The 27,747-nt window shown below is 48.9% G+C and overlaps 3 protein-coding genes and 1 pseudogene across 16 annotated transcripts in view; 2 read left to right on the forward strand and 2 right to left on the reverse strand.

Annotated features, from left to right (window-relative positions):
* Positions 1 to 405: 405 nt before the first annotated feature.
* On the reverse strand, positions 406 to 4,426 carry IL23A (interleukin 23 subunit alpha). 6 transcript variants are annotated; one of them, XM_036300010.1, is made up of 8 exons: positions 4,191 to 4,426; positions 3,940 to 4,082; positions 3,716 to 3,774; positions 3,513 to 3,595; positions 2,122 to 2,926; positions 1,832 to 1,939; positions 1,213 to 1,359; positions 406 to 1,097 (listed from the first exon to the last, which is right to left on the reverse strand). In XM_036300010.1, exons 5-8 carry the CDS (start codon positions 2,290 to 2,292, stop codon positions 936 to 938), a joined length of 588 nt encoding a protein of 195 aa, XP_036155903.1. In that variant the 5' UTR covers positions 2,293 to 2,926; positions 3,513 to 3,595; positions 3,716 to 3,774; positions 3,940 to 4,082; positions 4,191 to 4,426; the 3' UTR covers positions 406 to 935. The 6 variants fall into 6 exon arrangements, with proteins under 6 accessions (XP_036155903.1, XP_036155900.1, XP_036155902.1 ...); XM_036300007.1 differs by having other exon boundaries at positions 2,122 to 3,595; XM_036300009.1 differs by having other exon boundaries at positions 2,122 to 3,595; positions 3,681 to 3,774.
* Positions 4,427 to 5,667: 1,241 nt separating this feature from the next.
* On the reverse strand, positions 5,668 to 7,671 carry LOC118652110 (annotated as a pseudogene).
* A 3,169-nt stretch (positions 7,672 to 10,840) lies between these two features.
* Positions 10,841 to 25,534, forward strand: PAN2 (poly(A) specific ribonuclease subunit PAN2). 6 transcript variants are annotated; one of them, XM_036301332.1, is made up of 26 exons: positions 10,843 to 11,001; positions 11,589 to 11,974; positions 15,317 to 15,486; positions 15,599 to 15,719; positions 15,884 to 15,961; positions 16,297 to 16,564; positions 16,979 to 17,321; positions 17,524 to 17,620; positions 18,455 to 18,574; positions 18,775 to 18,894; positions 19,400 to 19,528; positions 19,654 to 19,853; positions 19,962 to 20,110; positions 20,240 to 20,346; positions 20,557 to 20,655; positions 20,800 to 20,873; positions 20,980 to 21,127; positions 21,424 to 21,567; positions 21,702 to 21,761; positions 21,982 to 22,072; positions 23,107 to 23,264; positions 23,365 to 23,508; positions 23,639 to 23,818; positions 23,944 to 24,037; positions 24,318 to 24,515; positions 24,848 to 25,534. In XM_036301332.1, exons 2-26 carry the CDS (start codon positions 11,693 to 11,695, stop codon positions 24,880 to 24,882), a joined length of 3,609 nt encoding a protein of 1,202 aa, XP_036157225.1. In that variant the 5' UTR covers positions 10,843 to 11,001; positions 11,589 to 11,692; the 3' UTR covers positions 24,883 to 25,534. The 6 variants fall into 6 exon arrangements, with proteins under 6 accessions (XP_036157229.1, XP_036157225.1, XP_036157227.1 ...); XM_036301334.1 differs by having other exon boundaries at positions 19,962 to 20,098; XM_036301333.1 differs by having other exon boundaries at positions 19,965 to 20,110.
* A 593-nt stretch (positions 25,535 to 26,127) lies between these two features.
* CNPY2 (canopy FGF signaling regulator 2) overlaps positions 26,128 to 27,747 on the forward strand; it is a 29,612-nt gene continuing 27,992 nt past the window's right edge. For 2 of the 4 annotated variants that reach the window (XR_004966349.1, XM_036301342.1), the window contains exons 1-3: positions 26,530 to 26,734; positions 27,006 to 27,118; positions 27,262 to 27,377. Coding sequence is in view for 3 of the 4 variants with exons in the window: in XM_036301342.1 (XP_036157235.1) it covers positions 26,568 to 26,734; positions 27,006 to 27,118; positions 27,262 to 27,377 (396 nt within the window). In the remaining variant the exon portion in view is untranslated. Of the gene's footprint in view, positions 26,454 to 26,529; positions 26,900 to 27,005; positions 27,119 to 27,261; positions 27,378 to 27,747 lie in introns of those variants that run through there. The other 2 variants (XM_036301343.1, XM_036301344.1) reach the window with 2 other exon arrangements.

The raw sequence follows: 27,747 nt of genomic DNA on the forward strand, positions 1-27,747 counted from the left end.
GTGTGTGTCAGGGAGGGGGTGTTAGTTATGGAATTAGCCCCTTGTTCCTCAGCAGGTTGGTGCCAAAGCCAAATTTCAAACCTGGGTCTGTCTGACTCCAAAGCCCATGTTTCTTGTTGATATTGTGAAGATGGAGAAAGGAGAAATAATCACTAGAACATTTCCATACTTCCTTTCAAAGGTAGTTTAACTCCCTCGGGGTAATCAAACTCCCTTCTGAAGGGGCCCACAGATAGCCATTGAGGGAGAATCCCATTCGTTTGGGGGATTTACCTTTATCTTCCTGGAATGCCCTTTCTGCTCAAACAGCTCTGACTTTGGATCCTGCAGTGATCGGGATTCCCATCTTTGGCTAAATACACTCTTGGCCAAGAAAGCAGAGAAGGAGGCACTGGGTCAGGGAGCAAGAGAGGTGTCCCGTTTCCTAATCTCGTCCCCTTGTCATCCCTTTAATCTTGCTTAGCCACGCAGGGATTAAGACCAAAAAGATCCCAGTTACTCTATACACCAGGGGGTCAAAAGGAAATACCCTCTCCACCATAGCCCCGGAGTAGAAGAAGGTTGCATATTATAGTCCCTCATCCCTGTTTTTTCATTTGTTTTCTTTTCCCCAACCAAACCTAGAAATTAGACTTAAATATCCATATAAATAAGTTTATTGAAAAAAGTAAATAAGTCAGTATAAATATAATAAATAATCCTCCCCCTCAAACTGCTGCCAATAGAATAAATAATCCCAAAATTTCCCTTCCCCTCTAATAAATACTCAACATGTCCTGGGTCCGCATCATAAACCCGCCAGTACTGGTAATTTTTTCAACACAGGCAGGTCCCATTAGAATTAATGACTGAGTCACTTGTTGGCTCACAGGTGCCTCAGCCGATAGGTTCGTCTTAGCCGTGAAGATCTGGAGGCCATCCTTAAGCTGTTGGTTTTAGGGGCTCAGGGTTGCTGCTCCATGGGCAAAGACCCGGGCAGCCACAGCCACAAAGGCCTGGAGGCTGCGCAGGATCTTAGGGCGGAGGAGGAGCCGCTGCCATGGTTGGCTGGGACTGAGGCTTGGAGTCTGCTCAGCCGCCCAATGGTGCCCCTCAGTCTGAAAGGACACAGGACACAGTGAGAGAGGGTTCTAGGTCCTTCACCACCACCACCACCACCACCCTCGTCTGCCAGAGACCACAGGCTGCCGTGCTCCAGCCCCTAACGCATACCTGCAAGAGTTGCCTGAGACCCAGTAGAGAGGCGTGAAGCTGGCTCACGGGGCCATCGGGGAGCAGGGAAGGCTCCCCTGTGAAAATGTCTGAGCCCAGCAGCTTCTCGTAAAAAACCAGGCCCTGGTGGATCCTTTGCAAGCAAGACTGGGAAGAAAAAGCAGTGAAAGAAAATGAGACCCTCTCCCTAGTCCATTCCCCAAACACCCCTCCAGTTCTTTGCCTTTCCTAGACCCAGCTGTGAAGATCCTAACCCCTAATGTGATGGTATTAGGAGGTGGGAGGTGAGTATGTCATGAGGATGGAGCCCTCAGGAATGGCACTGGAGTTTATAAAAGAGACCCAGGGTGCTGCCTCGCCACTTCTGAGGTACGATCTGGAAGAGGGCCCTCGCCCAACCATGCTGCTACCCTAATCTCCGTGGGTGTGGACCCAGTGACTTTATTTTTCACAGCCTCCAGAACTGTGGAGAGATTTCCGTCCTTTATAAACTGCCCAGTCCACGGTATGTTGTCACCGCAGCCTGAATGGACAAGGACAGATGTGACTTTTACTAATTCACCGTGGCGCCCAGATATGTCTCCATTCCCTTCCTTGTGGCCCAGCCTCATCTTAGCACCTGGCTGTTGTCCCGGAGTCCTTGGGGGTCACAGCCGTCCTCACACTGGATGTGGGGAACATCATTTGTCGTCTCATCTTCCTCTTCTCCTACTTCTCTTGGTAGATCCTGGAATGGAGCAGAAGCATAAAGTAAGCACTTTCACACCCCATGTGGACTCAGGCCCATGACTCTCCCAGGAGCCCCACTTCCCTGTCCTCCAGCTCCCACCCAGGCCACAGAGTCCCCCCGTCCTGCAGCCTTGGAGAGCACGGAGAGGCTCCTGCTTAGGCCCGGAGGGTGCCACTCACCACATGTCCCGTTGGCGGGTGTGCACTCCAGGCCAGTGTGCAGAGTCTCTGTGAGAGCTGCTGGCACCGAGCCCAGGCAGGGCTGCTGCCTTTAGGCACGGCCCGGCCCTGAGTGGTCCAGCATGTCAGCAGCAGCAGCAGCAGCAGCATCATGGCTCTGCTCCCCAGCATCTTGGTGCTTCTCAAATCTGGCGGCCTTGCCCCAGTCCTTGTGGAATCTCTGCCCACTTCCCCCTGTTCAGAGCCCGATTCTCTCTGTTCTGTGCGTCTCTGGTTTGGCTTCCTCTGTTCACTGAGGTTCTCCGCTGCTTCCCTTATTTTTCTCTCCTTGTCTGAGTCCCTTTTTAAGGTCCCTGCATTGTAACACCCGCCCTTTATACTAGCAGGTGACTCACAGCAGGTGGGATTCCCCTCCCTGCATCATCCCCGCTGTGGGGAGCCCAGGTAAGCAGCCTCAGCTCCAGGGGAAATGACTCGTGCGGTTGCTGTGGCTGGAGGCCTGGGATAGGACATATGTGTAATGCTCTCCAGGAATTGAAATGGCTCCAGAAGGGGTGGGGTGGAGTAATGAATATTTAAATGAATCTAATCTCAAATTCCTTCCTGTTTAACCTTTTCCTCATCTTTCTGCCTCTCAAAACTACACCCCCCCCCCAATGTCCTTACCTCCCCTTGCCTAAGGAAAAATCAAAACATAAGCATTCATTTATTTCCCAATAAAATGGCAATGAAGTTTAGTTCCCACCAGATACCCTCTGAAGATAAGAAGGCTTCTTTTTCTTCATTGGTAACAGTGTCGTTCTCACTGAGAGAGAATGGACATGAAGGCACTTTGAGAACTGGGCAGCCACATACTGCTATATAAAGCGTTACGGCTCCCCCACTTCCGGCCTCACTGTGGAGGGTAGGAGGACTGTTGGAGGGAGGGAATTGTGGTTAAGAACCATCTGATTCTTCAACCTTAGTGGCCCAAAGGGTCATGGGCCCTGTGGGATGCAAGTGATGGTTCTTTTGAGACGACACCAGTGTAAGCAAGGGCTAGAAGTCCAGCTTAGATATTCCAGCCCCTCCACCATGGCTAAGAAGTCTAGGAGTTCTGGATAGCTGAGGGCGCATAGTTCAGTGACCCCGGCCAGTCCTTCAGCCTGTTGCATCCATGGGTAAAATCCGCTGACACTGATTTCATCACCCTCCCTGATGCAACATCAGTGAAACAGCTAAGAGTGTGAGGTTAGGCGTGGGAGCGGAGGGTGGTTCAAATGTGGGGCTGCCCCCACCCTAAGTGGAGGGTCCCAGGACAATTTGGATGTCAGAATGAGGCCATGGGTGACCACACTGATGGCTCCCAAAGCCTCCCCCAGAGGTTGATCCTTTTTCTCTGAGAAACTTACCCTGGACAGAGGTCTCCCTTAGAATTAGTCAAAACTGCCCAGTGAAACTTCTGATTCAAATATGACTCTCTGGTAAATCCATCCTTTGGATAAAACATGTTCAGCATCAGGGATGTTACCTCAGTTTGAGAAATGGTTTGCCGCTGCCCACATACAGTGGATACTCACAGAATCAGGAAGTTGGTGATGGCAGTGGAACTCACCTCACTTTAATATAAGTTGTCCTATGATGTTTCCACCTCTGATTCCCATTCTGAGAGCCCTACAAGATAGGAGATGAAAGGTGAAAAGGAGGAGGAGGAAGTGGAACTCTGGGGGAGGAGATGACAAGGGCAAGGGTTGAGCTGGAGACATGTAGGAAGCAAGATTGGTGGGGCAATTGTGGGACGGTTGTGTGGCAGGAACTACTTCCGGGACTAGATCTGACCTGGAGCTTAAGGAGTCCCTGACGTCAGCAGGGCTTTAACTGTTATGCAAATCACATTCACAAGACGCCGGAGTAGGCCTTTCCAGCTGGATGATCAGGCTCCAAATCCAGTTGAAGTTCCCCCGGGGAGTTAATAATGATAGCTAATATACAAAAGTAGGTTTACAGAGGCTCATATGGAAAACTGACACAATAATTAATAAATAATACAAGAGTAAACTGCTTTTGTATACTTAAAACTGTACACCTACTTTTGCCCCACCCTGTGTATCACCTCTCACTTTATGCCGAGTGCAGTGGAACCTCGGTTCTCAAATTCATTCTGGAAGGCTGCTCAAGAAGCAATTTGTTAAAAATCCAAGTCATTTTTCCCTTTAGAAATCATGTAAATTGAATTAATCCGTTCCAGACCCCTAAAAACAAAAAAGAAAGAAAATATTCACAGCACAATTTCCTGAGACGTTAGCTCGAGGTTTAGCAGTAAACTGACTCAGACTTGAGCATTCTCTCCTGAGACATGTGACTGATCATACAAGTATCAGCATGAAGGGATGGGGGGGTGGGTGTGTGTGGAGAACCGAAGTTTTGTTCAACAACCAAGATATTTTTTCCATGAACAACTTGGTTGAGAACCAATTTGTTCAAGATAGGAGACGTTGGAGAACAAACTTTCTCTAACATCTTCAATCTTGATTTTCTTGAACAACTTTTTTTTCTTTTATTAATTTCAGAGAGGGAGAGGGAGAGAGAGATAAAAACATCAATGATGAGAGAGAATCATTGATCAGCTACCTCCTGCACGCCCCCTACTGGGGATCGAGCCCACAATCTGGGCATGTGCCCTTGACCAGAATCAAACCCGGGACCTTCCAGTCCACAGTCCCATGCTCTATCCACTGAGCCAAACTTGCTAGGGCTGAACAACTTTCTTAAACATCTCCCATCTCAAACAATTCGGTTCTCGGCCTGACAACCCTTTCATGCTGATACCTGTATGACAGGTCACGTGTCTCTGCGTTAAGATATTTTTCCCTGAGTCTAGGACCATGCTGAGTCCTGGAAGTCTAAATTATGGGGTCTCTGTACCAGCCTTTATCAAAGGAGAAAAGTGGTGTTTTGGGGATTTTTAAAAAGATTTTATTTATTTATTATTTATTTTTGTTAATCCTCACCTGAGGATATTTTTCCATTGATTTTTTTTTCAACTTCCAGCATCATTTATTTTTCCTAGAATTTGTATACAATTAACTGCAGCAAGACAGTGCTTAATACTATTTAAGCCTCACATCAGGTTCTTAAACTACCTCAGCATTTGTAAATGTGAATCACATTCCAGTAAAACTGGGAAACTAAAATCTGACATACCAACAAATTTACTCAATATCAATGTAACTACAACATTTTATATGTAACACCTGGACTTTACAGAATTTGGCCTTTAGAAACTAGCTTACAACACAAAGTTACTCTTTGGTTACCTGGCCTAACCTATGTAGTGTTACACCAACAGATCCCCCCTTTCCCACAGCTTTTACCATGAAGAGACAGGTGATTCCTCCCTCTAAGACAAAGTGGGGGGTGGGGGGGGGGGACACCAAAGTTCCCACCCAGAAAAAATGTTAACAGAACTATCCAATTGTAATGTATCAGCAGATATAACACTGGAAATAGGTCATGGGCAACTCTGAAGTCTTTTACCAAAGTAGCATAACCAAAAGAACACACGGGTTTCTCATTAAACTTTGTTATTTTAATGGGTCTCAAAATTCTGTGACAGATTTTTGGTCATGTTGTTCCCATTAAAAAGTACTGATTTTAAAAATGAATAACGTAGAAACTGCCACACGCACAAAAGAACCAAATGGCCCACAGAACATCCCCCTTTCCTTCTGAAGCATTTACGATGCATTGTAATCACTCACCAGCCTTTTACTATTAAACCGAAATGGCCGACTGAGACACAGCTCTGAGAGTTCTTCCACCACCGAGTAAGACGGGTGGCAGGTGTTGGGGATTTGGGGGATTTTTCTGGGCCGACCTGGTGACTTTGCCAGCTCCACTGCCTTCTCAGCCACGGCTTTGACACCCGCAGCAACTGTCTGTCTCATGTCACGAACAGCGAAACGGCCCAGAGGAGGGTAGTCAGAGCAGCTCTCAACACACCTGGGCTTGCCGGGAATCATATCAACGATGGCGGCATCACCAGATTTCAAAAACTTTGGGCCGTCTTCCAGCTTTTTCCCAGAACGACTTCCAATCTTCTCCTTCGGCTCAGCAAATCTGCAAGCAATGTGAGCGGTGTGCCCATCCAGCACTGATCTGGCCTGGGTGGTTCAGGATGATCATCTGAGCCGTGAAGCCAGCTGCTTCCATTGGTGGGTCATTTTTGCTGTCACCAGCCACACTGCCACGGCGAACATCTTCGACAGACACGTTCTTGACGTGGAAGCCCACACTGTCCCCAGGAAGAGCTTCACTCACGGCTTCATGGTGCATTTCAACAGGCTTCACTTCAGTTGTAACGTTGACTGGAGCAAAGGTGACCACCATGCCGGGCTTGAGAACACCCGTCTCCACTCGGCCCACAGGGACTGTACCAATGCCACCAATTTTGTAGACATCCTGGAGGGGCAGACGCAGGGGCTTGTCAGTTGGACGAGTTGGTGGCGGGATGCGATCCCGAGCTTCAAGCAGTGTGGTTCCACTGGCATTGCCATCTTTACAGGTGACCTTCCATCCCTTGAACCAAGGCACGTTAGCACTTGGCTCCAGCATGTTGTCACCATTCCAACCAGAAATCGGCACAAATGCTACTGTGTCAAGGTTGTAGCCAATTTTCTTAATGTAGGTGCTAACTTCTTTAACAATTCCCTCGTATCTTTTCTGGCTGTAGGGTGGCTCAGTGGAATCCATTTTGTTAACGCCAACCATCAGCTATTTCATACCCAGCGTGGAGGCCAGAAGGGCGTGCTCACGGGTCTGCCCGTTCTTGGAGATGCCTGCTTCAAATTCACCAACACCAGCAGCAACCATCAGGACAGCACAGGCAGCTGAGATGTGGCTGTATAATCATGTTTGTGTGTGTGTGTGTGTGTGTGTGTGTGTGTGTGTGTGTTTAAATATATTTCTTTATTGATTTCAGAGAGGAAGGGAGAAGGAGAGAGATAGAAACATCAATGATGAGAGAGAATCACTGATCGGCTGCCTCCTGCACACCCCTCACTGGGGATCGAGCCCGCAACCCAGGCATGTGCCCTTGGCCAGAATCGAACCCGGGACCCTTCAGTCCGCAGGCCGACGCTCTATCCACTGAGCCAAGCCAGCTAGGGCAATCATGTTTTTTTTTTTTTTATGAAGTCTCTGTGCCCTGGGGCATCAATGATGGTCATAATACTTGCTGGTCTTGAATTTCCACAGGGAAATATCAATGGTGATACCTCACTCACATTCAGCTTTCAGTTTATCCAAGACCCAGGCATACTTGAAGGAGCCCTTTCCCATCTGAGCAGCCTCCTTCTCATATTTCTTGATGGTTCTTTTGTCAATCCCACCACATGTGTACATCAGATGGCCAGTAGTGGTAGACTTGCCGGAATCTACATGTCCAATGACGATGATGTTGATGTGAATCTTTTCCTTTCCCATCTTGGGTTTGAGTTAATGATTATTTTCATGTCACCTGTGTTCTGGCGGCAAACCCGCTGGGAAAAAAGATCCATTTATTTTTAAAGAGAGTGGTAGGGAGGGGGAGAGACAGAGAGAGAGACACATCAATTGGTTGCCTCCTGCCTGTGCTCCTACCAGGGCCAAGGATTGAGTCTGCAACCTAGGTATGTGCCCTTGGCCAGAATCAAACCTGGAACCCTTCAGTCTGTGGGCAGACACTCTATCCCAGGGGTGGGCAAACTTTTTGACTCGAGGGCCACAATGGGTTCTTAAACTGGACCGGAGGGCCGGAATAAAAGCATGGATGGAGTGTTTGTGTGAACTAATATAAATTCAAAGTAAACATCATTACATAAAAGGGTATGGTCTTTTTTTTCAATAGTTTTATTCATTTCAAATGGGCCGGATCCGGCCCGCGGGCCGTAGTTTGCCCACAGCTGCTCTATCCACTGAGCCAAACCAGCTAGGGCTTGTTTGTTTTTGTTATTGTTGTTAATCCTCACCCAAGGATATTTTTTCCAATGATTTTTCAGAGAAAGTAGAAGGGAGGGGGGGAGGGAGAGAGGAAAAGAGAGAAAGAGAGAGCAACATCGATGTGAGAGAGACATCTCCTGTAGGTGCCCCAATCGAACCTGCAACCCAGGTACCCTCGACCGGGAATCGAACCTAAGACCCTTTGGTGGGTGCTCGAGCCAATGTTCTAATCACTGAACATACCAGCCAGAGTGAAGGAGAGAAATGTTTTAAAACTATTCTCTGTGAGGAATTCCTTCCACTGAAGAGGCCCTCTGTGTGGCCTTTAAAAAATTGAGTTAGGCCCTGCCCTAAGTGGTTGAGCATCAACCCATGAACCAGGAGGTCACAGTTCAATTCCCAGTCAGGGCACATGCCCGGGTTTCAGGCTCAATCCCTGGTAAGGGAGATGCAGGAGGCAGCCGATCAATGATTCTCTCTCATTGATGTTTCTATCCCCTCCTCTCTCTAAAATAAATAAAAACATAAGCAAGCAAACAAAAACTGAGCTAGCCCTGGCCAGGTGGCTCAGTTGGTTGGAGTGTCAACATGTGCACCAAAAGGTTGCAGGTTTGATCCCGGTTGGGGTGAATATAAGAGGCGACAAATTGATGTTTCTCTCTCACTCCCATCCTCTCTCTTTAAAATAAAAGCATAACCTTGGGTAAGGATTAATATATATTTACGTATACACATATGTAGGGTGTCCCAAAAAATGTACACACACTTTAACAGCCGATAGCTCAATTTGTAAATGAAATGTATTTTAAGCCATCAACCTATGAACCAGGAGGTCACAGTTCGACTCCCGGTCAGGGCACATGCTCAGGCTCCATCCCCAGTGTGGGGTAAGCAAAAGGCAACCAATCAGTGACTCTCTTACCATTTGATGTTTCTCTCTCTCTCTCCCCCTCTCCCTTCCTCTCTGAAATCAATAAAAAACAAAACAAAAAAAAGGCCCTAGCCGGCTTGGCTCAGTGGATAGAGCGTCAGCCTGTGGACTGAGGGGTCCCAGGTTCGATTCCAGCCAGGGGCACATGCCTGGGTTGCGGGCTCGATCAATGATTCTCATCATTGATGTTTCTATCTCTCTCTCCTTCTCCCTTCTCTCTGAAATCAATAAAGAAATATATTAAAGCCCTAACCGGTTTGGCTCAATGGATAGAGCGACGGCCTGCGGACTCAAGGGTCCCAGGTTCGATTCCAGTCGAGGGCACATACCTTGGTTGTGGGCACATTCCCAGTGGGAGATGTGCAGGAGGCAGCTGATCGATGTTTCTCTTCCATCGATGTTTCTAACTCTCTATCCCTCTCCCTTCCTCTCTGTAAAAAATCTATAAAATATATTTTAAAAAAAGAAATATATTTTTTTTTAAAAAAAGAAAACAAAAAAAGAAATGTATTTTAATAAACACTGCCTTTATTCAAAATGTGTGTATACATTTTTGGGGGGCACCCTGTAAGTAAAAATTGAGCTAATGTGCCTTGGAGACATCGCACAGCCTGGATCCATTTCAAAGCAGTGAAACCTCAGAGTAAGGCCCCAAGAATCCCTTGGAATAACTGTTGATACTAAATCTGTAAGAGTTTTGGGAAGGCAGCGTGGGTGCAGGTGTGTGTGCGGGGTGCGCTGGGGTGGTTCCTTCCAGTCTCCTCTTCCAGTGAATTCTTTCTCTTAAACCCCAAGCGTCTCCGCCAGACCTACAACCAGGGCGCAGCGCTTCCCAGGCTAGCGGTCTAACTCCCTGAACCCATCGCCTCGGCCCCTTTCCACTGACTGTCCAGGGAGCTGACAGCAGCACCGCGTTTGCTCGCTTCTTTCCCGTAACGTTTTTAGAGCCCAAACAGCCCACTTGGGCTCCCTCCTGTTGCTCTTTCTATCCTAGGCCGGTCCTTGTTTCAATGTCTCCAGACATTTAATAAACATGCCTGGCGGGGGGATGGGGGGGGGGTGCCCACCCCGTGTGGCTCAGTGGGTGAGCATCGTCCCGTACACTAGAGGTTGCCGGTTTGTCAGGGCACATGCCTGGGCAGGAAGCAGCTGGTTGATGTTCTTTCTCATGGATGTTTCTATCTCCCTTTCCCTTCCTCTCTCTCTAAAAAATCAATTAAGACTTAAAAAAAAAAAGAGAGAGAGAGAGTTTGGGGAAGGCAAATGTCTCAATTTGCTTGTGCTCACGCCCCGCTGAGGGATAATGTCCGTCCAAGAGACGGGGAATTTGCTACCGAGGGTCCCGCTCCCTGGGAAGGCCGGCACACAGACGGAGTTTCGGACGGACGCCTTCGGAACCTCAGCTACTCGGCCTGTCATTTTTCTCTCCCACATCTGGAAAGGACAGGAAATGCCGGCGAGTTTCGGGGGCAACAGGGTCAGGGGCGGTGGAGGAGTTCACAGGAGCTCGGAGGAGGAGGGGGTGACCCGGCTCTGGTGGGAATACCCAGCAGGCTCCCTGATGATAGTTTCTTAAGTTATAGGGAAGCATGGAAGTTCTGTTTCAGAACCGGCGTCCTCCAGTTTTGTTCAAGGAAGGCTTCGAAGACAAGGGGTTACTTCTTAACCACAACGAACAGGGCCGGGTCCTGACGACATTTGTCCCCACCGGCGTGCCGTCGTCTTGTTTTTGCCCCTATCTGCGTCACGCGTCCGCTCGCGGAGCCGGCGGGCCCTGGCTCCTTCGGATTGGCTAAGGTGGGCTCCAAGCCCTTCGTGATTGGCCGCTACGACTGAGGGACCCGCCTCCTTCCCGTCGTAGGTTCGGTTGAGCCTGAGGCGCGGGGGAGAATTGGGGAAATTGGAATTTCCCGCGGAGCTGACGGCGCTGGCTCTCCCCCTACTCCTTTTAATTCCACGCGCTCCAAAATATCCGCCATGGAGAAATCTTGGTAATGACCCAATCCCCGCAAGCATCCTAGCAACACATCTGACCCCTGCCCTGTCCCCTCTCTTCCCCGCTGCCGGGGGAGAATTCTGGGTAGTTGATGTATCTGGTTCCCCCAGGGAATTCTGGGTAGCTAGCCCTTTCCATCACGCTACCCTACCCCCGCCCCCATTGTGGGAACTGGCCCTTCTTATTTCCCCCTAGAGAATCCTGGGTAATATCACAGAGGGCTCTGGGAAACTGACTTCTGTCCTCCTCCCCCTGCCCTCCACTCCCTGCCCTGACTCTGGGGACCCAGCCCCGCAGCCCCCTTTACCTGATTCCTACCCCGCAGTTGCTGCTCCTTCCAGTGATGGTTCAGGGGTGAACCAGGCAAGTGAGCAGGCCTGAAGGGAAGTGGAAAGGAAGTCAGGATTGGGTTAGGTCGTAAGGGGGAGTGGGAGAGTGGGGGAGACGGTTACCACCTCTGCCCAGCTGCCCATCCGCTTCCTTCCTGCTCTATCCGCTGCCTACCTCCTCTAGATAGCACATAACACCCTACTATAAGTACCCGAGCCTACCCTTGACTTAGCTACCTCTTTCCCTTTACAGGCCAGGATGCCCACTGGTGCTGTCCTGCTGAAGGTTGGGGTCAGGCATCTAAAGGGGCTGTGGCAAAGTAGGGTGTGACACGGGTCCAATCTGCTGCAATCATCATGAACTTCGAGGGTCTGGACCCTGGACTGGCAGAGTATGCCCCAGCCATGCATTCTGCCCTGGACCCCGTCCTGGATGCCCACCTGAACCCAAGTCTGCTGCAGAATGTGGAGCTGGACCCGGAGGGAGTGGCCTTGGAGGCTCTTCCTGTCCAGGAGTCAGTGCACATAATGGAAGGTGTCTACTCTGAATTGCACAGTGTGGTGGCTGAAGTGGGTGTGCCTGTCACCGTCTCCCACTTTGACTTGCACGAGGAGATGCTGTGGGTGGGAAGCCATGGGGTAAGAACTGTACCCCTCTGTAAGGGCTGAAAGGAGACATTGGGTGTGCTTTATCTGGCTTTCGCTGCTTTGCAGGGAGCCAGGATTGAAGTGATAAGAGTTAGCTGGGTCCCTTAATCCAAGAGGAAGGGAGTGGACAAAGAAGTCTAGGGGACCCAGAAATGAGTTACCTAGGTGTGCTTTTTTTTTTAAAAATATATTTTATTGATTTTTTTACAGAGAGGAAGGGAGAGGGATAGAGAGTTAGAAACATCGATGAGAGAGAAACATCGATCAGCTGCCTCCTGCACACCCCCCACCGGGGATGTGCCCGCAACCAAGGTACGTGCCCTTGACCGGAATCGAACCTGGGACCTTTCAGTTCGCAGGCCGACGCTCTATCCACTGAGCCAAGCCGGTTAGGGCTAGGTGTGCTTTTTTAGAAGGCATCCCACTTCTACCACAATTTGCCCATTCCATGCTTTGATTAATCTTGCTAATCTGTAGCCATCCAGATCCAATCTGTAATGCAACCTCTCTTTTCCATTTTTATTATAGAATGGTTAATGCATGTTTCTATATAGCTTATATGGAATGATTCTGTCTTCCTTGGCTGATTTTAATCTCTGAGAGCAGTTACCAATGTTGATTTTTTAAAATGTGTATGCATACTGCCAGTGTGCTAGGGAGCCAAAGATTTTGGAAGAAATAACATGCTAGCCTTGGTTTACTAATTTACCTTCCATAAGGTGTGAATTGTTTTTTCATTAGAAAGAATGAAGGTTTTTTGGTAATACATTCATTTCAGTGGACAGTATCTGCTGCTATGGTAGGCCCAGCGAATTAAGCTGAATAAAACATAATCATTGCCTTCAAGGAGTTTACAAGACAATGAGGAAAAAAATACATATAAACAGATAATTTGTGGTACTTTAGAAGAAACTAAACTGTTTGACTTAATTATGAATTTAGGATATAAACTACTAAATGCCAGTGTGAAAAATATTTACTGGGTGCTAGTGAGCATACAGGAGAGTCAGAGGACCTCCAGAAGGAAGTGACACCTGAACTGAGTCCTAAGAGATGAGTAGAAATCAGGTGAAAAAGGGAGGAAAATGCTATCTTGGCAAAAGGAATGGGATCAACAAAAATTCCCAGGATATCACACAGCATAGTGATTGCAGGAACTACAAACCATTATGGTTTACTGGACTGGAAGCTGAGGCTGAAGAGTTAGACATCTCTTCATTCAACCAGTGTGTTTTGAGCTACCAGGTGCCACGCCTTGGTCTGGGGTCGAGTTTTGGAATAAGCATTTTAAAAGGCAACCATAATAATTTATAATATATCAGGTGGTGCTTAGTATCTTTAAGAAAAATACAGTGAATAAAGGTGTTAAGGTAATAAAGGGTGGAGGTGTTGCCATTTGAGATAGTTTGTCAGGGAAGGACTTTCTGATAAAGTCACATTTGAGTAGAGACCTGGGTTTAGGCCAGGAAGCCCATTTTAAGCCACGTAGAAGGGATTTAGGGAGCCATAAAGATAGCGGGGGGGGGGGGGGGACATCCTAGAAAACCCCATTTGTATCTTTTTATTGTTGTTGTTAATCTTTACCTGAGGATATTTTTTTCCATTGATTTTTTTTTTAGAGGGAGGGAAGGGGAGACAGAGAGAAACACTGAATGAGAGAGACCCATGGATTGGTTGCCTCCGTTCCCAACTGGGGCTGATGATCAAACCTGCAACCCAGGTACCTGCCCTTGACCGGGAGTCAAACCTGTAACCCTTCGATCCACAGGTGGACACTCTAACCATTGAGCAAACTAGCCAGGGCCCCATTTGTATCTTTTGAAATATATCTATTTTATTGATTTTTTATAGAGAGGAAGGGTGAGGGAGAAGGATAGAGAGTTAGAAACATCGATGAGAGAGAAACATCGATTCAGCTGCCTCTTGCACGCCCCCTACTGGGGATGTACCCGCAACCCAGGTACATGCCCTTGACGGGCATAGAACCTGGGACCCTTCAGTCCGCAGGCTGACGCTCCATCTGCTGAGCCAAACCGGCTAGGGCCCCATTTGTGTCTTAAAGGAGCTTGGACTTGATCCTTCAGGCCACCAAAGGGTTTTTTGTTGTTGTTTTTAATGACTTTGTAAGATTGCTCTGAGAGAGAGGGAGAGAGAGAGAAATATCCATGTGAGAGAAACATCAATCCGTTGCCTCCTGCACGATCCCCAACTGAGGATCAAACCCACAACCTGAGTATGTGCCCCTATTGGGAAGTGAACCCCCCACCTTCTGATGTACAGGATGACGCTCTTACCAACTGAGCTCCACCAGCCAGGGCCAGGCCACCAAAGATTTTTATCCAGAACGATGTGGTCTGGTTTGCAACTGCAGTGTATTATCGAGGTAGCAGTACAGAGTTTGATTTAAGGGGGACGAGGTAAGGACGGTTTGAGACCAGTTTGCAGGCTGTTGTAGTTCACATAAAATACAGTAAGGCCTGAATGAAGAAGCACTATAGAGATGTATACATGAGAACAGATTTGGGAGATATTTAGGAAGTAAAACAAGACTACCAGTGACTTGGTCTAGTGGGTAGATCATGGTACAGTTAAGATTTGAAATGGGGTAAAAGTGTTTAATTTAAGCAGTAATGAGTTTGAGGTTATTATGGTATATCAAAGGAGAGATGTGTAGTAGGTATTTGGATGTTTAAGTCTGAAGCTTGAGGCAGTGGTCTGGGCTAGGGGAAGAAATTAGGATTCATCAGCTTAAAAATTGATGAAATAATCTAGGAAGACCAGTGAGTGAGAAGATAGTGGGCTGGGAATGGCCATGTTTCAAGAGTGGTCAGAAGGGGAGCACATGAAGGGAGGGTATGAGCTAAGAGTCAGGAGAGAAGCCAGGAGTGAATGACATAGGAGCCAACAGTGGAATGAGTTTCACATTCTCTCTATTCCAGCCTGTGACCCACAGTACATGTTTCCCTAATGGCTGAAGAGAGAAAGACTTGACTGTGGAACATAAGAACGCCAGATGGCCAGTGGAGGGTCAGACCCATGTCCCTAACACTGTTCTATCCACCTGAGCCATTACCTACTCAGTATGGTCATTGTGAGGATAAAAGGAGGAAGAGTTAGCAGAAGCACTTTGTGAAGCATTAAGCAAACATGAGACGGTATTTTCAGTGTGTTTTTCACTAAGATTGGTGCCTAGCTTTATGCCTTAGTCATTGCCGGCCAGAAAGGCCAGGAAGCAAGAACGAAAACCAGCTGAGTGAGGTCTAGGTCCTGAAATGTATATTGGGATGGCCCTGCCTCTCCACTCAGGGTGTCTTATCTTTTTGTCCCCTACAGGGTCATGCCACTTCATTTTTTGGCCCAACCTTGGAGCGCTACTCATCGTTTCAGGTCAACAGCAGTGATGACATTCGGCAGATCCAGAGCCTGGAGAATGGTATCCTTTTTCTCACCAAGAACAACCTCAAGTATATGGCCCGTGGGGGCCTCATTATATTTGATTATCTGTAAGTGGCTTCTCAGCTCTGGACTGGGAAAGAGGGTTCCGCATCGAATGGGAAGGCTAAAGGATTGAAGCTTTCGAGGCCCTGGCCCCTTAGCCTGTCCTGTCCCCCACAGGCTGGACGAGAGTGAGGACATGCACAGCCTCCTGCTGACCGACAGCAGCATGCTGCTTGTTGGTGGGCTGCAGAACCACATATTGGAGATTGACCTTAACACTGTCCAGGAGACGCAGAAGGTATAAGCCTGGGGCAGGAAAGGCCCAAACAGGGTCTGAGGTTATTGTGGCGGAAGCGGTGGGTAATACTTGAGCTGGAAACATGCCTAAGATGCGTGTGTTACCTTTCTGTCCTCCTGTTTTGTGGGAAGAATCATTCTCACTGTTTTTCCTTCCCTCCCCAGTATGCTGTTGAGACACCTGGAGTCGCCATCATGAGGCAGACAAACCGCTTCTTCTTCTGTGGCCATACATCGGGCAAGGTGGCTGAGTTCTCTTTTTCTTCCCACCAGATATGTGACTGGGCCCAGCCTTTCTGTCAGTGCTGTGCCTATAGTTTGAGGGAAGGGAGCAGTGAATGAAGTTCCTATCTAGCCATGTTATACTATGAGATTAGTCTTTCAGCCTGATGTTTTCTGTTGTAACCAGGGACCTGAGAAGCAAAATGGTGAGTGAGTTCTCTTTTGGCTTTTCCTGTGCTGTGAAAGCCCGTAACTAAAGCCTTAGTTCTTTTCGCAGGAGCCTCTCAGGGTTAAGTAGGTGGCAGGTACCTTCCTGATACCATCTTTGGCAGATAACCAAGGTATCTCTTCTTCAGATTTCCCTGCGAGACCTTCGTACTTTTAAGGTGGAGCATGAGTTTGATGCTTTCTCAGGGAGTCTGTCTGATTTTGACGTGCATGGCAACCTGCTGGCCAGCTGTGGCTTCTCCAGCCGCCTCACCGGCCTCGCCTGTGACCGTTTCCTCAAGGTGTATGATCTGCGCATGATGCGTGCCATCACACCACTTCAAGTACACGTGGATCCGGCCTTCTTGCGCTTCATCCCTACATATACTTCTCGTCTCGCTATCATCTCCCAGTCGGGTATGAAGGGGATGTAAGATGGTGTAAGAGAGATTGATGAGCAAAGGGGAACTAGGCTCCAGAGGGAGTATGCTCCCAGGAACCTCTTTGGTGGGGAAAGAAGTAACCTTTCAGTGGGGTCTCTGGTCTCACTTAGGTTTGGTCAGAGATTAAAGCTTTGTTGTCCCCATGTGTGACGAACACAGAAAAAGGTAAAAGGCGGAACAGGTAAAACCACTTTAGAACTGCCTTTTGCTGTGTAGCAAACCTCCTTGTGGTTTATGGGAAGGTATCAGATGGTATTCTCTCTAGCTCTAGACATGGATTTGGGGTCCATCTTTCCTTGATACCAGGGGAAGAGGGTAGGAAGGGCATAAAAGGACGGTGCCCTTCATCTTTCAGGGCTCGCTCAGTGGGCTTCCTCCTCCCTCCTAGGGCAATGCCAGTTTTGTGAACCCACAGGCCTGGCCAACCCAGCAGACATCTTTCATGTGAATCCTGTGGGGCCTCTGTTGATGACGTTTGATGTGTCAGCCAGCAAGCAGGCCCTGGCCTTTGGAGATTCTGAAGGCTGTGTACACCTCTGGACTGATTCCCCTGAGCCTTCCTTCAACCCCTACTCCCGGGAGACCGAGTTTGCTTTGCCCTGTCTTGTGGACTCACTGCCTCCTCTGGACTGGAGCCAGGACCTGCTGCCTCTCTCCCTCATCCCTGTCCCGCTCACCACTGACACGCTTCTCTCTGACTGGCCTGCTGCCAACTCTGCTCCGGCTCCCAGGTTGTACCTCACATTTGGACCAAAAGTAGGGTGGGGAAAGGGCTGAGATACAGGAACTCTCTGCAAGCCCTATTATTATTCTCCTTCTTTTCTGATTTTTGTTTACCTTCAGTGTCTTCTTTATATCTGGCCCCTGGGGTTGGGGATTAGATGGGTAGACACAACAGCCTTTAAGCCTTAGGACTATAATCCTCCATCACAGGAGAGCCCCTCCTGTGGACGCAGAGATTCTGCGCACCATGAAGAAGGTGGGCTTCATTGGCTATGCCCCCAACCCCCGCACCAGGCTGCGCAATCAGGTATGTCTAGAAGGGAGGAGGCCAGCCCCCACCACCCCCAGCTCACTGGCATTTCTCCTGTCTTTTTCCTTTACTAGTCCTCAGTAGTTTTTGTTTTCAGTCAGTAAAGGTTTTTTGAAGCCTACTAAATTGAAGCTACTATGCTAGGTGTTAGGGAGGATACAGAGACATAGAAGATAGAGTCCTTGCTCTTAAAAAGTTTGTATTTAGTTGGAGAAAATAAGACCTATTCATAACAAAAATGTGTATGTTCTATTGTTAAGTGCTAGAGGAATGTTATAAGCATTCATCGACAGAGCTGTTTGGAGGGAAAATCTTACTCTGGGCCAGAGTGGTCAGGGCAGGCATATTGAAAGAGCTAAATATTGAGCTGGAGAGGTGAGAGATGGGTAGGTAGATAATAACAGCAGAGCATATTAAAGATGAGAGATCAGTGTTAGTAAGGTCTCAAGAGGCATAATTGCAAAATGGGTACCCAGTGGGGACTATACCAACCAGTCTGGCAGGAGCAACTATTATACCAGGAAACAGTGAAAGATTGAGGTTGGTTGTGAGGCCTTGAAATCCAGTGTATAATGGAAGAAGTGATACATTAACGGGGCATTCTGGGAGGGTTAGTGTGGTAGCAGTATGCTGGGCAGAGTGAATGTGGGGAGCCCGTGTGGAAGCCACCCCAGTTGTCCAGTAGCGATGAGTAGGTAGTGGGAATAAAAAGCAGCAGTGAATGGTGAAAACCCTATGAAGTTAGGGTGAGGAGTTGGTGACTGTGTCAGTGTTGTGGGAACAAAGATGCTTAAGACATCCAATAAGGTTACCTCTTTTTAAAAATTCTAGATTCCTTACCGACTCAAGGAGTCCGACAGTGAATCTGACAGCTTCAGCAAGGTCGCTGAGTCACCGATCGGGCGGGAAGAGGAGCCACATCTCCACATGGTCTCTAAGAAGTACCGCAAGGTGCTGGGAAATACCACGGAAGGACCCCTCTGGGGTGTAGGGGAAGGGTCCCAGGGAAAGGGGTCATATGAGAAGAGACTGAAGGACTCATTCGGGAAGCTCTGACCTACTGTGCTGGACTCAGGAGGGAGGTTTTGGGGAGGGCCATGGCTGGGGACTTTGAGGAAATCTTCATCTTGCTTAGACTGTTTCTGCCTCAGGTAACCATCAAATACTCCAAGCTAGGGCTGGAGGACTTTGACTTCAAACACTACAATAAGACCCTGTTTGCTGGATTAGAGCCCCATATCCCCAATGCCTACTGTAACTGCATGATCCAGGTAAGGATGGATATTCCTGTGACTTGAACATGCTTGCTGCCTTTCTTCTCTGTGGCCCCACAACTCTTTTTCCATGTCCCCCAACCAGGCCCACTTTAAGATGATCCCCTCTACCATTCTTTCTTTCTTTCTTTCTTTTTTTAAATATATTTTTATTGATTTCAGAGAGGAAGGGAGAGGGAAAGAGAGAGAGAAATATCAATGATGAGAGATATTCACTGATCAGTTGCCTACTGCACGCCCCCTATTAGGAATTGAGCCCATAACCCAAGCATGTGTCCTTGACCAGAATCGAACCTGAGACCTCTCAGTCCACAGGCCAACGCTCTATCCACTGAGCAAGACCAGCTCGGGCTCTACCATTCTTTTTTACCCCACACACTCTTCTGTGAGCTCCACTTCTTCAGTGGACTCCTGCTTTGGATTTCCACCAGCTTACTTACCCTTCCAGTCTCTTCCTCCTCGTAGCAGTTGCCTGTGTCATTTCCCCTGTTCTTCCCTCCAGGTGCTCTATTTCCTGGAGCCCGTTCGCTGCCTAATCCAGAACCACCTTTGCCAGAAGGAGTTCTGCCTGGCATGTGAGCTGGGCTTCCTCTTCCACATGTTGGACCTCTCCCGAGGTGACCCTTGTCAGGTCAGTGCCTGGAGACCTGGGACGATAAAAGAGGGAGGGAGGTGGATAATAGGCAGAGATATCTTTGTGCAAATGGCCGCAAGAAAAAATAACCTCTTTCCAGCAACACCCTTCTTGGATTTCAGGGCAGTAATTTTCTTCGGGCATTCCGCACCATTCCTGAGGCCTCAGCCCTCGGTCTGATCCTGGCTGACTCCGATGAGGCTTCAGGGAAGGGCAGTCTGGCCAGGCTCATCCAGAGGTGGAATCGCTTCATTCTCACTCAGCTGCATCAGGATATGCAGGAGCTGGAAGTACCTCAGGCTTATCGAGGTGCTGCGAGCAGGTATGGAATTGGCACAGGAATCGTTAAAGCTACCATGACAGGCCCCTCTGTGACTGACAGGGTCTCATAACTCCTTCAGTGTGCATATATCGCCCTCCCCACTCTTAGCAGCTTTTGCTCATCGGGGGACTCTGTCATTGGACAGCTGTTCAGCTGTGAGATGGAGAACTGCAGCCTCTGCCGCTGTGGCAGTGAGACCGTGCGAGCCTCATCTACTCTACTCTTCACACTCTCCTACCCTGAGGGTAGCAACAGTGGTATACCCTGCAGTTGGGTTGGGAAGGCTCCCCCAGTGTCCTGTAACATCAAGGAGAGGGTGTTGGGGGACTAACACTAATAGTGGATAGAAGGGAGAACCTAGATTGAAGTATCCAGTTTCCCTACAGATAAAACCGGGAAGAACTGTGACTTTGCTCAGGTGCTAAAGCGAAGCATCTGCCTGGAGCAGAACACGCAGGCCTGGTGTGACAACTGCGAGAAGTACCAGCCCACGGTGAGTGGGCTGCTGCCCTGGACTAGAGTTCCGACATGTTGGGGACTCAGCCATGGTCTCATCTGGGGCTTGGTGAGCACTGCCATCCAGGGATCTGTAGGCAGTGGGGAGAACACCAGTGTGAGGATGCAGATCCAGGTTTTAGTGCTCCTCTCCAGGATTCTTTCCCTGTCAGCGCCCTGCTATTCCTTGTTTGTTTCATCCTCTCAGATTCAGACACGCAACATCCGCCACCTGCCAGACATTCTTGTCATCAATTGTGAAGTGAACAGCTTGAAAGAAGCTGATTTCTGGAGAATGCAGGCTGATGTAAGGACCAGGGCTGGCAACAGGGTCTTAGGAGTTTTATTTTGTTTTTAAAGGAGTACTTTTTAATTTCCTCCCTCTTCTGAGTGACTTCCACATATGATTAATATTCCTGAAGAATCAGATATTTTCTCCTTTTGTGTTCAGGTTGCCTTCAAGATGGCAATAAAGAAGCACAGTGGGGAAATCTCCAAGAACACGGAGCTGGCTTTGGCTGATTGGTAGGTACTGTCTTGGGAGTGACCAAAGTATTGAACTACCCAGCGGCTCCTCTTGTCACTGGCTAGATCTCCTCAGAACAAATTTCTAATTCTCCTGTCCTGATAGGAAGGAACTAGGGAGTCCCGAGGGCATGCTGAGGTGTCCTTCCATTGAGGAGTTGAAGAATGTCTGGCTTCCTTTCTCTATTCGCATGAAGCTGACCAAGAACAAAGGACTGGATGTTTGCAATTGGACTGATGGGGATGAGATGCAGGTTGTTGGAAAATTGGGAAGAGGAGGGGGAATAAGGAAGAAAGGGATGGGGCAGAAGCAGGGCAGGGGAAGGTGGAACTTAGTATAGGAAAAAGAAAGGGAGTAAGGCTGAGTGTTTGGCAGTTCTGGGCTTCTCCAGTCACTCAGTTCGTTGCTGGGAGTCATAGATGGGCTAGGATGGAGATAACCCACTGTGGTGCCCCATTCCATACCCCAAACTCCTTGTCCTCTATCCCCACTCCCCTTCCTTCCCCATCCGTAAACTTAGCTTAGCAGCCTGGGTACCCCCCCTCACAGTGGGGCCCAGCCAGGGCAGAGGAGGAACATGGTGTCTATGTGTATGACCTGATGGCTACTGTGGTACACATCCTGGACTCACGCACAGGGGGCAGCCTGGTGGCTCACATCAAAGTTGGAGAGACCTACCACCAACGCAAGGAGGTGAGTGACATAATACAGTGCAGGGATACTCCTGGTGGTGGCCAGAATGGAATCCAAGATCTGTCCTACCTTCAGTCTGAGGCAGAGTGGTCCAGCCATCATTTCGGCATCAGTCTTTCTCTGTATCTCCATAGGGTGTTACCCACCAGCAGTGGTATCTCTTCAATGACTTTCTTATTGAACCCATTGATAAGGTTAGTTGTAACACATTGCATTTCCCCTTGCATCCCCCCTTTTCCTAGCATCCTCATCCTCAGTGCCCTAGAGAATGCCAGACAAACTTAGGAGGGAGGGATGGGTTCTCAAGAATTATAAGCATTAGCAGAGCTAAACGTAGCACCAGAGTCCTATCTTCTGTCTAATTTGGGGGAAAGGGGCATATATGTGGGCCATTAAGTGCTTTCTCTTTTACAGCATGAAGCTGTGCAGTTTGACATGAATTGGAAAGTGCCTGCTATCCTTTATTACACCAAAAGAAATCTTAATTCTAAATACAACCTGAACAGTAAGTGGTACAAGAGTAGACCCACGGTGTGGGTAGTTTAGATTGGTCTTCAGGAAGAGACCTGGGAAGTAGCTTTATAAGATGAGGATCTGTGCCCTTACTGGGTAGTTCAGTTGATTAGAGCATCATCCTGATACACCAAGGTTGCAGGTTCTATCCTAGTCAAGAAGCAACCAATGAATGCATAAATAAGTGGGACAACAAATTAATGTCTGTCTGTCTGTCTGTCTGTCTCTCTCTCTCTCTCTCTCCCTCTCCTCTCCCTCCCTTTCTCTAAAAAAAAAAATCTATCAATAAAAAAGAGGCATGCTTTAAAAAAAATTTAAGATCTGCAACCAGTGTTAATATTTCCAGGGAGTCCTACTCATAAGGCCTTAAATTTAGAAGCTGAAGATCCTGAAAGTATAGTGGGAAGGAGGTGTTGGGGAAAAGTCTGATCAAGTAGCTAAGGTTATGATTTTGAGTCTAATCATTCTTATCCTCAAGTGAAGATCTCTTTTGGAAATGAACTCCTTATTAAGTCCCTTTTTTGGTGCCTTTAAACTATAACTTCATTTTTGTAGATTTTCTAAGCTAAAGTCCAAAATGAAAATCTTATTCTTTCCTTTCTGTTGGCTTTTTTTTTCCATTATCACATTTCTTTGTTGTTGTTAATCCTCACCCAAGGATATGTTTTCTCATGACTTTTGAGAGAGTGGAAAGGAAGGAAGGATGGGGAAAGAGAAACATTGATGTGAGAGAGACACATCGATTGCCTCCCACACACGCTCCAACCAGGGCTGGGAATTGAACCTGCAACCCAGGTATGTGCTGATGCTCTAACCACTGAGAAACACCAGCCAGGGCCTTATCACATTTCTTATTTACCTGTTCCATCTACCTGCTCTGTTCATCAGACATGATCTTTTTACTCATATGCTTTAATTATTGAGGGATCACAGTGTAGACCTGGTCTCTGGTCAGCTACCTTGGGCTTCCCTTCCCTGGTCACTTCCCTGCCCCCAGCAATGTGTCTTCTGGATTCTCCCTTTCAGTCAAGAACCCTATTGAGGCAAGTGTCCTGATGGCTGAAGCCTCACTAGCACGGAAGCAGCGGAAAACACATACTACCTTTATTCCGCTGATGCTGAATGAGATGCCACAGGTTGGGGACCTGGTGGGCCTGGATGCTGAATTTGTCACCCTTAATGAGGTAACCAAGACCGAAAAGTGTAGAATGTTAGAACAGAAATCTGGGGATACTAAGAGTCATAAGTATTTGTCTGATTTCCTTGTTAACTCTTCTTTTGCAGGAGGAAGCAGAGTTGCGCAGTGATGGTACCAAGTCTACCATCAAACCAAGTCAGATGTCAGTAGCTAGGATTACCTGTGTTCGGGGCCAGGGGCCCAATGAGGGTATCCCTTTCATTGATGACTACATCTCTACCCAGGAGCAGGTATTAGAATATGGACGTGCAAGTGGCACAGACCCTGTGCTTCTGTAGAGGGCTCTGGAACCCAGGGAAGAGTGGCAGGGGGAGATTGTACCTCACTTCCTGAGAGACTTGTCTCTTTTTCTATCCCTAGGTCGTGGATTACTTGACTCAATACTCAGGAATAAAGCCAGGAGATCTCGATGCCAAGATTTCCTCTAAGCACCTCACAACTCTCAAGTCTACCTACTTAAAGCTTCGTTTTCTCATAGACATTGGAGTCAAGTTTGTGGGTCATGGTCTGCAGAAGGACTTCCGGGTCATCAATCTCATGGTTCGGGCAGGGCTATTTTAAGTCTTCTTTGCATGTGGGCCACTCAGGGTATACATTGTGCCTTTGGGGAATGGGAAGATATGGGCTCCCTTATCTTTAGCCGTCCGTTCTTTTATTCCTGCCAGGTGCCCAAGGACCAAGTCCTTGACACTGTCTATCTGTTCCACATGCCCCGAAAACGAATGATTTCCCTGCGATTCCTTGCTTGGTACTTTCTGGGTGAGTTGCTCTGCCTTGAAGATCCTTGTGGAGCTCATTAAGAGCAGGAAAAAGTGTTGGAGGGACCAAAGGGAGGAAAAAGGACCCCGAGTTAGTGGTGAAGTTATTAGAGGGTTTAATTAGCTTCAGTATCCCTTCTGTGCACCAGGAATGGTGTTTGGCCTCTTCTCTTAAAGGCAGTAGGTTTTTTATTGCTTATTGGGAGTTGGGGATGTGAGTAGGGGACATGTTCTTATCTTCCTTTGCTAGGTCTCAAACTATTCCACCTCTGCCTCCCCAGACCTGAAGATTCAAGGGGAGACCCATGACAGTATTGAAGATGCGCGCACAGCCCTTCAGCTTTACCAGAAGTATCTGGAGCTAAGCAAGAATGGCACTGAGCCCGAGTCCTTCCACAAAGTGCTCAAGGGCCTGTATGAGAAGGGCCGAAAGATGGACTGGAAGGTGCCTGAGCCCGAGGGCCAGACAAGTCCCAAGAGTAAGGCCTGGGATGGGACAAGGGAAACTGAATTGGGTGGGTTTTGACTGCATATGTGACAATTATACCCACCATAATCATAATGATGATGATGTTAACAGTACCATCCCTACCTTATATACTTGCAAAGCACTTAACAGTGTACAAAGCATTTAATTCAACTGTCAGTGAAATAGCTTTTGTTGCTGAGACTCTCCTCTTGGCCAGTTCTGAAATGTTTGGGGCAGGTCCAGGCCCGCTTTCCTCTTGCATTTTTCCTTCCTAAGAAGAATCCAAGGTACTTTTTCTTCACTCACCTTAAGAGTCAATGTTCTTGGTTTTATCTCTGACAGATGCAGCTGTTTTTTCTTCAGTGCTGGCACTCTGACCTCATCCTCTCCCAACCAGCTTCTGCCTCTCCCTTCAGTGTTCTGTGGCCTCAGAACTGGGAGATAGCTTCCTAAGTTGGCTATACCCTGTCTACTTCCAGAATTGAACCTGCTCAGGGTTTACAGGTGGTGCTATTAATAGAACTGGAATGCAACAGAATTGTTGCAAAGGGTCTAGCAGCCAGATTCCTTTTACATCCTTTGCAAAAAACAGAGTCTACTCTAGATGAAAAGTAATTGGTATTCTTAATAAATATCCTGGGTGATTAATATCCAGGCAAAGAAGATCCTGGAACCAAAACTTGCAGTTCCTAGTTGGCTAGGTACTGGAGAGTAACCGGATACAACAACAGTAGTTCAAGACTTAGCTCAAGCCCAAGTCTGTGACTGCTTGAAGAATGCCAGGAAGCCAGCATACAGAGTCTTGGTGGCCCTAGCAAACCAGTGTTGCCAACACCATCATTGCCAAAAGGGCCTTTGAGTCCAAGACAAAGCTTGGCTGCTGGCTTCCTTCCTGCCGACAGCTGAGAAGCATCTGTCTTCCATCCACTCCACTTTCCTGTTACAAGTTTCGTTTTCTTGTTATTTTTTAAAGTTTTGTTTTAAACTGCATGTTTTATAAAATAAAAACAAAAATATTATTGACTGTCATCTATCTCATTGGAGACCTGCAAGTGTGGGGTTCTCTTTGGCCTTCCTCTCCTTTCTCTGTGTTGTCTATAAATGGGGAATCTAAGGCTTTTAAATTCCCACTTAGAATTAAAGGTAAAGCTCTGTGGAGTCCAAAGTTAAGGATATTGGAGGAGTATAATTAATGTCTGACCTGGACAGCGTTACGTCAATGCTGTGGCTGCCTCAGGTCGGTTTCTTTTCAGACGTACAGTCGGACTTACCAGTTAACGGTGGAAGGGGAGTGGAGAAGCTGACAAACTACAGGTCCCAGGACACCGTACAACCTGTGGCTACTAACGGGGTCTGCGTGGTGCTGCGGTGCTCCCTGGGAGATGTAGTTTCCAGGGAATTGAAACGAGCTTTTTATTCTTATTGTTGAAAGTATTACAAAAGTAACATATGTAAATCGGGCTCCGTATCGGCCATCAGCGCACCTTCGTTCTTGAAGGTCCCAGCCCACTAGACGTGCACGCGAGCGCCCGCCGCCTCCGCACCCCCCCAGGGCCGGCCGGGTGCAGCCGCTCCTTTCCTCGGCTGACCCCTGGCGGTCACGTGGAGCTGCTCGCCACGCAAGCCGGCCCCGCGACCCGCCGGGGTCCTCGCTGCCTAGGAGTCGCTCCGGATCCGCCTGTTCGCGCGAGAGTGGAGGAGCGGGTTTGGGGTCCGACCCTGGCGTGGGCCGGCGCCGCAGTGAATCGCAGCCCGGCGCAGGCGCCCCCTTAGGGAGCGGGGAGCTGTTCAGGCGGTCGCCGGGGCACCCCGTGTCTGAAAGCGCCGGAGCCTCTGGAGGAGCCGGGACGGCCCCGCTCCCCGCAGCCGGGCGCTCGAGTCCAGACCTAACGTGAGAGGTCGACCGGCCTGCAGCGCCCGGCCCACGGCGGCGGCCCCGAGAGCAGAGGTGGGACGGGTGCGCGTGGCGCCGAGGGTCGGGGTGGGCTGGAGCGAAGGCCGCGGCGGGGTCCTTAGAAAGGGGCCGGCCCGCAGAGGAGACGGTCTATAGGCTGGAGGCGGGATGCGGGGATCTCCGTCTGGTCCCCGCAGCCCGGTCCCGGGTGTGCTCCACGCGGCTGGCCACGCGCCGCTTCCCGCTCCCGCCGGCAGCTCTCCTTGCCGGCAGCTCCTCTGCCTCTCGTCCTCGCTTCCTCCTCCACCTTCGCTCCGTGGCTGCCACCTGGCGCGGTGAGCCCGGCGCAGGAGCCGCGGAAGCACAAACATCCAGGGCCTCCCCGGCGGCGTAGTGTCGGGCTGAGCCCCAGATCCGAGCTCGCGACACCACCGCCCGAGGGACTCCGGGCCCTCCAGCGCCGAAGCCGCAGAGCCCCTTGTGTGTCCCGCCGTTTCCTGGAAAGTAGAACCAGTCACCCTGCGGCCTGTGCAGGCCTTGGGATGAGAGGCGGGTGGGGGAACGGAGCGGCTCCTCATACTAACGCTTTATTCCACCCAAACCCAGGTGGAGCGACCCCGTTACGTTAGAGATGAAAGGCTGGGGTTGGCCGGCCCTGCTTCTGGGGGCCCTGCTGGGAGCCGCCTGGGCTCGGACGGCCCAGGATCTACACTGTGGAGGTAAAGACACAGAGAGAAGGGGGGGGTGGGGGCGCGGGTGCAAAGCTTGGGGCGGTCGTGAGGTCCGAAGCCTGGATGAGAATGAATGGAAATCCCCAGGTTGATTCCTTTCCCCCTCCCCACCTCCTCGCCCCCTGCTCCAGCTTGCAGGGCTCTGGTGGATGAACTAGAGTGGGAAATTGCCCAGGTGGATCCCAAGAAGACCATTCAGATGGGCTCTTTCCGAATCAATCCGGATGGCAGCCAGTCAGTGGTGGAGGTAACTGTTACTGTTTCCCCAAATACAGTAGCTCACTGTCAGGTTGAATGAGGACTCGACTAATTAAGGAGCTTGGTTTAATAGAAAGGAAGAGAACATTGACCCAGAGAAGGACCTGAAAGATAGGCTGTCTCATTGGGGAGAGGCTGGAGACTTACACCCTGTGCACTGGCTTCCTGGTTCCAAGCCTTGACACTTGGTTTCTGCTGTAGAAGATGTTAGCAGACCGGGAACCCTGATCAGCCCTCTCTCCACATCCTTAATCCACGTGACTCGTGTTTTCAGTGGCAGTATGGTACTCACACATTCACAAAAAAGAAATAGACGTTCTCATTCTTATATTTAGGAAACTTATTTTAGTTGAAAACAT

Source organism: Myotis myotis, unplaced genomic scaffold, assembly GCF_014108235.1.
Source record: "Myotis myotis isolate mMyoMyo1 unplaced genomic scaffold, mMyoMyo1.p scaffold_m19_p_3, whole genome shotgun sequence".
Classification (NCBI taxonomy): Eukaryota; Metazoa; Chordata; class Mammalia; order Chiroptera; family Vespertilionidae; genus Myotis; species Myotis myotis.

Bases quoted from the DNA above. Each gene is read 5' to 3' on its own strand.
- IL23A (XM_036300005.1), bottom strand. From the start codon at position 2,292: ATGCTGGGGAGCAGAGCCATGATGCTGCTGCTGCTGCTGCTGCTGACA. The intron at 1,940-2,121 runs GTGAGTGGCACC...GCTCCATTCCAG, and splicing joins ACCCGCCAACGGGACATGTG to GATCTACCAAGAGAAGTAGG. The intron at 1,360-1,831 runs GTGCTAAGATGA...TTTTCTTCCCAG, and splicing joins GACTCCGGGACAACAGCCAG to TCTTGCTTGCAAAGGATCCA.
- PAN2 (XM_036301332.1), top strand. From the start codon at position 11,693: ATGAACTTCGAGGGTCTGGACCCTGGACTGGCAGAGTATGCCCCAGCC. The intron at 11,975-15,316 runs GTAAGAACTGTA...TGTCCCCTACAG, and splicing joins TGTGGGTGGGAAGCCATGGG to GGTCATGCCACTTCATTTTT. The intron at 21,568-21,701 runs GTGAGTGACATA...GTATCTCCATAG, and splicing joins CCTACCACCAACGCAAGGAG to GGTGTTACCCACCAGCAGTG.